This window comes from Symphodus melops, assembly GCF_947650265.1.
Source record: "Symphodus melops genome assembly, chromosome: 8".
Taxonomy (NCBI): Eukaryota; Metazoa; Chordata; class Actinopteri; order Labriformes; family Labridae; genus Symphodus; species Symphodus melops.
In genome coordinates, this window is record NC_136698.1 from 23314832 (window position 1) to 23325018 (window position 10187).

Consider the following 10187-nt stretch of genomic DNA (forward strand, 5'->3'; position numbering starts at 1 on the left):
CCCCACTCTCCCTCTCTGGTTTCTGACCCTATCCACGTTCCTCCTCTATAATAAAGGCTTTAAAAAAAAATCGTGTTGATCTCGACATTCACGTCGCTGGGTAACTTTTTTGGGATGTTAGATTTAAAAAAAGTGTCCAAATTCACACTGCAAAACAAAATCCACTTCAGATTATTTCAGTGTCCTGTTAGGGAACGACCTCCTCACTCTTAGTAGCGCTCACACATGCTGCTGTGTGGATGTTTGACCTTTCTGCAGAGCTTTCTCTGCTTGTGTTAATATGAACAATGGGAGCTCTCCTTTTAATCCAAATGAAATGAAAACATTCTTCTTTTTTTTTAAGCATGGTCTCAAACTCTTCATCTTTATCTTGCTGAGCCCTGATGCTATTTTTACAGGATGCATTTATTTTATGTGAGACTGAGTATTACGGAAGAAGTGGATTGTTTTTCCAAAAGAACTGATTCATAGTAGGATTTAATGATATTCTTTCTTTCTGCGATATACGCTCACCTGACACTTTATCAGGTACGCCTTTCTTCCTGCCGTGCCGGATCAGCTCTCTCTCTGTGCTCCAGGGTCTTAGAGTTTACAATTTAGGTTCTGCTTACAGCTTTTCAGAAGAAGAGTCACAGACTATTAACTTGGCTTTTCAAAATGAGCGTTGCAGCAGATTTCATACTCGCAGCAAACTTTATCAGTGCCTGTGTAGATGGACATAAACTGTGTTTATTTCCCCAAATAATGATAAAAACAATATACATACATGTCCATTTGGGTACACATAGGCCTACTTCAATGATGTCAGAACATCAGGCCTACTTGGCCTTAGCTACAAAATATTTCCCTGGATTATTTTCAGAAAAATTATGAAACCCTCGTGTAGTCCTCTAACAGCGACTGGCACGCACGCACGCAGGGGCTTTTAGGGCTGGGCGTCATGGACCAAAACTCATGTCTTGATATTTTTTGGCTGAATGGCGACACTCAAAATATATCAATATGTCTCATATTAACAGGCAGTTGCACAAGTTCAACATGAACATGAAAATAATGTACTTATTTTAATAAATCTTCTGCATCACAAAAGAGAGAGAGAGAGAGAGAGAGAGAGAGAGAGAGAGAGAGAGAGAGAGAGAGAGAGAGAGAGAGAGAGAGAGAGAGAGAGAGAGAGAGAGAGAGAGAGAGAGAGAGAAGAGAGAGAGGAGAGATAGATGAGAAATAGGTGAACTGGCAGCTCTACAGGAGACGAGTGTGAAGTTATGTTAATGCAACATAAACTATATCCATATTAGTAATATTGTCTTACCCTTTAGCTTGTTTGAAAATATATCGATATATCTTAAAAACTCGATATATTACTCAGCCCTACGTATTTTATCATAAGCTTGACAAAAACAAACTTGTGGCTCGCGATACGATTTACGATACTGGGTTCACGATACAATTCTTTCACAATTTATTTTACAAAATGAGACTGATGGAAAAATATGACTAAAAAAATCCCTTTAATTGTTTCATTAAAACACCTTCATCTCTTTGACTCTTAAACTCTAGTTAACAGCTTTGTGACTGCTGATGAAATGACAGCTCACTGTCTGTAGCTGCCCGTGACTCACTCAGTGTGCTTAAGGTGCCACAAGTAAAAGATTAGCATCCGCTCTGTTGATGGTCTGTATACACTATAAGTCCTGAGCATTAATGAGCAGAGACCTCGTAGCAGGATACTCTCATTTTCCATCCATCTTTAGTAAATCAGCATTTGCCTCATGACATGCCATGCTGGGACACACAGACTGCGTGCACCCCGGTCGGTCCTGTGACCACTGATGGTGATTTCAGAGAGACGTTGAAAGTAAATCTGTGGCAGTCTGTGTCAGATCAAACAGCAGAAAGGGAGCAGCATGGCGTGCGAGAGGCCACTATTGTTATCGCACCTCCTGCAATATGATTGTTGCGCATATCGCAATTGTGACGTGAAAACGATACGTGTACCATTCAGCTTTGATTCAAAATAAAGCAAATGTAGAGACGAGATGAGCTAACACTGAGCCGTTACACTGCTCCTGCTCTTTGACCAGCACTCGCTGACTGCCTGCTCCCCTGAGCATGAGCTGGGAAAAACCTGTCTCCATGGTTACTGCAACGAGCTGCTACTACTACCTATGCATGACTGAATGACCACTCACGAGTCCTCTGAAACCTCTGTTCGTGTTTGAATTTACTGAAATGCTCCCGCTCTGCATTTCCCCCCTATGGTGACTGCAGACTGTGCTTTTTGACTCCAGATGTGAATCAGGGGGTTGAGTGCTTTCTATAAATAGCTCTACCTGTGGCAGGAGAAGACCTGCTCTGCTACTTGGATGGTGATGTCACACTGTTCTCCTCTCTGGTATAGATCCAGCAAGTCCGCTCCGAGGCCTGAGGCTGGCTCGAGACCATCTGAAGGATCCGGAGTTGAGACGTATAATTGAGGCAGAAAGGAGGGAAATTGATAACAGATAACGTAGGTATTTGTGTTTGTGCAAAAAAAGCTGAGGGAACTCACTGAACCACTTGACAGAATACAGGACATTAAGGTTAACAGTGTTAAATCCCAGCTTTATCCATAGCATGACCATGTAGTAATAAGCCTTCCACTACAACAACAACAACAACAACATCAGGGATCCAATTGTGATTAGCTCCAAAGTGGATTAAGGCTAAGATAACATGATGTGATGAAAGGGGAGGAGGGGACAGCTGAGCAGCCAAATAACCCAGAACAACCCTCCACAGAGAAACATGCTGATTTGTTTACCTGAGTCAGTGGAGCTGTGAAGGTCTGCTGCGTCAGGAGCAGACAGAATGATTTCTGGCACTGAGCCCTCCACGTCTGGGAGGATTTGAGCAGAACGCGTGCTCTGCTCTGCTGTGTATACTCGCCTGGAGAGAGAGAGAGAAGGCATATAAGGTTAATTAAAAGTCGGCCTTTCACACACCTCTTTACATTAGCGTCTAATTTAATGCTCCGTGACACCGGCGTCAAAGCGGGCAGAGCCTGAACTTCGCAAACTTTACTGCACTGACCCAGTGAAAAGTTTCAGGAAGTGTCTACAGTATGTACAAGCTGCATGTTCAAGGGGGCTTTGCAAATCTAGAATTCACCCACCCCCTACTCTCTGTGCTCCCTCAAAGGCCACGCCCCCCCTTACTGTACATGCCCTAGAGCCATAAACATGTCCCAAGTGTCGACATTGGTCAAAGTTTTTATGAGTTTAGAACTGCTACACATGACAGATGTTTCTTTTTCAGAACACCTGAGTTATTAATTACTGTCAGGACCTAAAGACAATTTCTACCAAAATCTTATAAAGTGGATCTGGAGGAAATGACCTACCCTACCTTTAACCTTGGATTAAACGTGATTTATTAATCCTCATTAGGTGAGTAAGAGACATAAATTCTAGAAGCTCTTACACAAAATCTGGCTGACAAGACAGTTCTATTTTGAATTTTTGTATAAAAAATGTAAGACTTCAGAGAGATTTGATTGTTCCAGGATTAGACCCTAAAGTCCTTAGTGGATTGTAGATCCTCTTCTAAAAGTTCCCAGAAATGTTTGGTCCACCCATAAATCCTTTTTTAAAAGGATGCATGTGAGTGTGTTAACGACTCAATCCTGGGTGTTTTTTTCTTTTCATTTAAAGCTTTGCAGAAACTTGTAGGCTCTATGTTAGTGTAATCACACAAGGACAGCTCTTTCATCTCGTCCTAATTATAAACTGCTAATGAGACTCAAATCAGTGGATCAAAGACATTTGCACTGCAAGAGCTCACACTGCACAGCCTCCAGTGTTCCCTCCTGGTCGCTTTGGGTGGGTGTTCTATTGGAAGGGTATCCTAATATGACTTCAATTTTTGATCTGGCACTATATAGAAAATTAAATCAGATATAATTAACTTGTGGTTCGTGTGTGCGCCCCATGTATGGAGGCTGTAGTCCTCCAAGCGGGCGATCTGGATTCCAATCTGACCTGTGAGTGCAATGCTCCCTGAAACACACAGACGCCAGTAAATCCATGCCGATTACAAATGGAGCATGTGGCGCCCTCTGTCAGTGAGCAGTGGAAGTGTAAGACTGGAAGCAGCAGATAAATGATGTGACTTGACGTCTGTCCTAGAAAGCACTCTTCATTTGAAACTAGTGAGTGGTATGAAAAGAAGCTTTGAAAGGAGGGTTGTGAGTATTTTTAAGCGGGACAGATTTAACAGATTTTGGATTTTATAAGACTTAAACATTTAAATGGTTTTGTCCCTTCAGCCAGCAGCCTGAGGAGGGATTGTAACGACTGTAGCTAAACTAATCTGACTACTTTACACATCAAGTGAAGGGCTTGTTGATGCAACTCACACAGCATCAGTGTTTCATCTTTAAACATTACAGAAAGGATTTCTCCTGATCCGACCTCTTTATGAGGTAAGATTGCTTTCTTAAGCTGAAAGAGGCATTACATCACTTTCTTAAACCCCCCCTGTCTCAACTGACAAAAGATAGACATATTTAGCTCGCAGAGCTCAGCAGAGGCTGCTCAACAGCTCCTTTTACAAGGCTTTATGAAATGGAATATAAAATGATGGCTTTGGTGTTTTACAGAATTAGCTGAGACACGTCACGACACAGTTACACAATCACAACAGCCAATCAAGACAGGAAACAATCGTTTGTCAGCCAAGTCCAGACGCTTTCTGAAAGCCATGTGGCTTACAGCTGTTTTACTTTGTGCTCAGAAAAGCCAAATCAAGCACACTGTGTGGATGTTCTCTGATGGGGAGTTTATCCATTATCTTCTCTTTATCTGGGCTGGGTCACCGTGGCAACAGGCTAAGCAAGTTGCCCCAGATGTCCAACTGTCCCCAGCAACGTTCTCCAGCTCCTCCTGAGGGATCCCAAGGCGTTCCCTGGCCAGACGGGATATATAATCCCTCCTTCCAGCTGGACGTGCCCGTGAGATGAGCAGGAGGCATCTTAATCAGACACCCAGACTACCTCAGCTGGATCCTTTCTATGCGACGGTGCAGCGGCTAAACTCCAAGCTCCCGTCAGATGTCCGAGTTCCTCACCTGAACTCTAAGTCTGAGGCCAGCCATTCGGCCGCTTGTATCCGAGATCTCATTCAGTACTCACAGCTCGTGAGCACAGGTGAGAGTTGGAGCGTAGATTGACAGGTAAATGGAGAGCTCCTCTCTTCACCACGACGGTTTAATGCAGCGCTAGAATACAAGTGACGCTGTGCCAGGTTTGAGCCCTGAAAAGTGAAGTTACATCCCCCCCAAAGTGGTCACTTTCAAAAACTTTTTTGACCAATGAGTCATTATGACCGAAAGGTAGATAAAACAAGACTGAGGTTTAAAAAAAAAAAAAAAAGTGACACCTTCATTAGTATACCAGCGATTGAATATAAGCGCTGTAATGGAACCCAATGCTCACCGGAGGAAATCTTTCAGCCCCGACAGCTCGTGGTCAGGCAGATGAATGATGGCGGGATCTTTGTGCGTGTGTCCTCGAAGAAGGTGCGGCACTCTGGCCAACAGTACAGCTCTGTGTGCTCGAAGGGAGCCCGAGGCACCAAACAGAGAAACATCGGCCTCCAGCTCTTCCTGCAGCAACCTGGGAAGAGATATTAAAACACCTGACGATTCCCCTTTCATAAATGATATGAGAGAGAAAAAAAATAGAATAAAATGATTTTTTTTTTCAGCCGAGATGGCCCAATGTTCACATTAAAGGTAGATTTCATAGCCTACATAGAAAATAGAGAGCAAACAAAGGCCCTGTAGAGAAACATCCATGAACCATGAGATTCAAAGACGAGTCTGACGTCCTAGTTTTTCCACTTCAAAGTAACACAAGCACAGTCCTGAGGCAGTCCATGTCTTCTTCACCATCATTACTTATCTCTGTCGGGTCTGAACTGAGTGACCCAGAAATCAGTCAGCTTGAGGCTAATTGGGCAGTATAGTTCAAATCCCAGTACGGTGTCCATTACTGTACAACTCTGATGAGAAGTGGCTGGATTGATGATCCACTCGTGCGAGGAGGAGACTCACATCTCTGTCCACTCAAACCCAATGAAACTGCTCAAATCCATGTGAGCCCCCAGTCATCACGGGGGAAACTTTACTGTAACTTTGCTCTGTGCCAGGTTTTACATTCTAGATCCCTTGATCCCATTAAGCGAGGAAATACTACGGCCTTTGCTTTTCTAATACCATTATCAAAGAATGTGAAATTCCATAAATCCTTGGGTTTATTTTGTGATTAAGAGCCCACATTTTCTCAAATCCTTTTTATCATCAGTAATTCAATGTACAGTATATGCTTCACAAAAAAATCCATTAACTTGTGTTGAATTGTTGCGATTGCATGCCATTTCTTTTCTACAGTGGGAAGACTGGCGAAAGGTTGTGGATGGTTAACAACATTTGCTTGCAAGTTTATACCTGTGCAGAATGTGAAGGTCATATACGATGTGAGATGCTTTACCAAGGTGTCCCGAGATCGTTTACAAACTCAAGTCTATCTTCTCTGTCTTTTGCCTGCTCCACTTTTCAGAATGTGTGCTCAAACAGGGCATTTGGAGATTTTCCCCTCATGACATTACAAAGGGCAGTAACTCCTCCCCCAGGTGGGTGACACGCCCACAGCTAGGTGTTTTGTTTCCACAGACAGCGCTAACGACCTCTTTTTCATAGCGCTCCTCGACAGCGCTCATTGTTGCTAAATTCTGAGTCAACCACTGCTTCCCTCAAACATGTCCGTTAGGTGTGTTTTAATAACTCTGTGCTTAATATTTACTTTAGCTCAGGAAATATCACCAGGACAACATGAAAACAATGCAAAGGAGTCCTGGCATCAGCAGCAGCTCTACAGATGGAAATTGTACCCTCGCAGAGACGAGTGAGACGAGCATTTCCTCCGTTATTGTTCTGGACAAAGCTGATGCTGTATGTCAAGCCCCATCTCGATTTTGATTGGTCAGTGAGGGAGAAATGACATTAATTTGCACAGTGCTGTTCTAAAAGTTTTGAAATTAAACAAAGCAGAAAAACCTGAACTACACTGTTTTAAAAGAAATGAAAATGAGTGCTTCCAGCGTTTCCTGACCTTTAGTCCGCCTATCCAACATAAGCACAGAGTATGAAGTGGCAGGGCAACATCCTCTTACAGAGACACAGCTGACTGTTGTGAGAAGGGCTGAAATTGAGGGGTTTATAGGCATGATCAAATACAGGACAGGAGTGGATTTATAACATGTTTTGGAGCTCTGAGACTTATAATAATAATAATGGATAATACGTGACCTTTTAATGCCATAAGTTTGGTCATAACTTGTTCTCACACTGACGGGACAAAGATCCACCAAGGGCTGACACAGTGTGGTTATAAACAACTTTTTAAACCTTTGCCTCTTTTTATGGATGCTGCTGTTCTTATTGCCCCACAGCCACAAGATGTCTATACAATAACCATTCCCTTCACAAGCCATAAAATTAAGCTGTAAAAAAGATCACCTGACCCTCAGGAGATCACTAAATCCATGATTGTTTCCAGCAGCCCTGTATTGTTTTAGCTACAGTGTTCTTACACTGCAGTTAGAGCGATAACTCTTCAGTAACTCTGCAGTTCATTGCACAGAAGCATTTCTTACTCACCCGTTGAGGTCTGCAGACAAAGCTGAAGATAAACATCTCTTCAACTGCTCCTTGTTTCTTCGCTCTTTGACCTGGAACTCTCTCGCAGCCTCGGTGGGGATCATTGTTATGTTCTCTAAAACACAGACAAAGCAGAAACATGTGCTGCCATTTTTACTTTATACTTTACACCTTTAGGACTATACTTTACATATACTTTATTAATACTTGAGGGAAAAAAAACGTTGTCCCTTGTTATTGTAGAGCCCCATACATGCACATACACAACCTGTGGACATGCTTAATGGAGAGTCAGAGTGGGGGGGGGGGCACCTCTGAGCCCGGCTCAATGGCACCTTGGCAGTGCTCGAGAAGTGACCAGACCAACTCCTATATTCTGAACCGACAACCCTTCAGTTCCCAAATCCCTAAAAACTGAGCTACTAACAGTCTAAACATTTTGAGGACGAAGTGTGAGACAGGTCAACTGACAAAATTGCAATTAACACAAAATGCTCCAGCAAGTTATCAAACTGCTCAACCAATCAGAGTGTAGATACTGTTTAACACAGCTTTAACACTATATGGTAGTATGTGAATAAAACGTGTGCTTTAATATTTTACAGTTATCGCATAATATCCACACTGGTGTGTCTTTGTTTGTTTAAACTATTGTCTATATATGAAATAAAGAACAGAAACGTCACGTGACTTCACACATTCATTTAACACAGACTCTTTTAAACCCATTGAGACAATAAAGAGCGCATTGACCACCCGGTACAAACTCAATCATTAGTTACATGACGAAGCATATATATATCTTTACACTGTTGTGACAATGTTAGCTTCAAAAGCCTATTGAATACTTGACCTGCTTACCTTACGAAGAGTCAGCATCCAGGCTTACAGACCACTGACAGCATCACTCAGTAGAACCACTTTCTCTCTCTTATTTCAAATAAGTTTCAATTTTACAAGCAGTTCTTCTTCAAACTGAGCCAGACTCACCCACACTTTCACATACACATACCTGTGTTACATCTGTAATTCCTGTTTCCCTGCTGGTCACTGCAGACTACTGAACAACACTGTCCTCATTTTTCCTCTCGCCGCTAGCATGCTAGTGCTAGCTAACCATTGGACATTACCTATCCATTCAAACCTCAGATAGCTGAATGTCGGTGGACAAATATCGACCTGTTGATATGAAACCCAACCGATGATTTTCTGCATGTAAAGTTGTCGGTAACGAACATAAATGAATCAGATTAGTGTCTCGAAGGGGCTGACCCACTGACCGATGTTGTTGACATCACTGCTGCACGCTGTGGCCACTCACCAAGGCACGGTTCGCAAAATAGACAAGGTGTGGACGTGATGTCAAACCCCGGAAGCGGAAGAACTGCGTCAGTTGCGCAGTGCAAGAAGACCTGAAGGCGCCGTGTCCTCAAATAAGACTTTGAGGAGCTCCGCTTCGAAACTCATAAATAAACATGGCAAACTAACACTTTTCACTGCGGGATAAAGAAAATGTTGTGTGAAACAGGCGCCCTCTGGTGGTCTCAAAGATCAACTTAAATAAATAAAAATACTCTTGTTTATTCCTTGATCTGATCAAGTAGCCTACATTTTAATTTCCATGTAAATATATTAATGATCTTCTTCATAAAAGTCTTTTACCATGTAAAATGGCATACTAGTATGTTACAGTTATATAGATTTGTATATTGAGAAAGATTCGTCATCACCTTTACAGTAACCGTAATAATTAAGACAAAGCAAAATGTTTTTTTTGACACTTTTCGAATTCACACTGACCTAAATGATATGTACAAATTTCTCCTGGGTTCGTTTGCCTTGAGATCACCTCAGTTGCAAAGTGGTTGCAAATAGGAGCGTTTCCTCGACATGCATTGATGTCATAGTCTTCTCCTGCAATGTTTGTCCTATACTATGAAGTCAGGGCAAACTGTAAACGTTTGAAATAGCACCGTGGAGCCACAGACACAAAATATTTCAAATAAGGTTGAATAGTGAGCTCTAAGAATAGGCAATCTGGAACAACAGAAATAGCCTTCATATTTCTAATACGGTGTCCTCCTGGTTTTGATGAGGGCTTTCAAGGTGATCAGCTGCAATTTTTACCATCTCTCCTTGCATGACCTGTACACCTCCAGGACCCTGAGGTGTGCAGGTAAGATCATGGCCATGACCCCTCTCACCCTGCAGATGGACTGTTTCAGACTCTCCCCTCTGGTAAGAGGCTGGACTTCTCTCGCCTCAAGAAAATTTTTTTCCTCTCAGCTGTCAAGCTCACACTGTCCCTGCCCTCCCCTCCCCACATAACACTTTGTATATATTGTGTGTTTTTATTTTTATTTTTTATTTTTAATTATTCTTTATATATGACATTTGCTTCTGTTGTTTGCACCAATACATCAAGAGAAATTCCTCATATATGTAAATGTACCTGGTAATAAAAAAAAGATTCTGATTCTGATAAATGTCTT

At 42.3% G+C, this 10187-nt stretch overlaps 1 protein-coding gene across 3 annotated transcripts in view; it reads right to left on the bottom strand.

Annotated features, from left to right (window-relative positions):
* The window catches only part of btbd8 (BTB domain containing 8), a 30067-nt gene extending 20880 nt beyond the window's left edge, over window positions 1–9187 (bottom strand). The window contains exons 1-5 of one of the 3 annotated variants that reach the window (XM_079350094.1): window positions 8976–9187; window positions 7696–7810; window positions 5471–5650; window positions 2801–2925; window positions 2331–2442 (exon numbers count right to left, since the gene is read on the bottom strand). In XM_079350094.1, the coding sequence (XP_079206220.1) occupies window positions 2331–2442; window positions 2801–2925; window positions 5471–5650; window positions 7696–7799 (521 nt within the window). In that variant the 5' untranslated portion in view covers window positions 7800–7810; window positions 8976–9187. The other 2 variants (XM_079350093.1, XM_079350095.1) reach the window with 2 other exon arrangements.
* Window positions 9188–10187: the final 1000 nt, after the last annotated feature.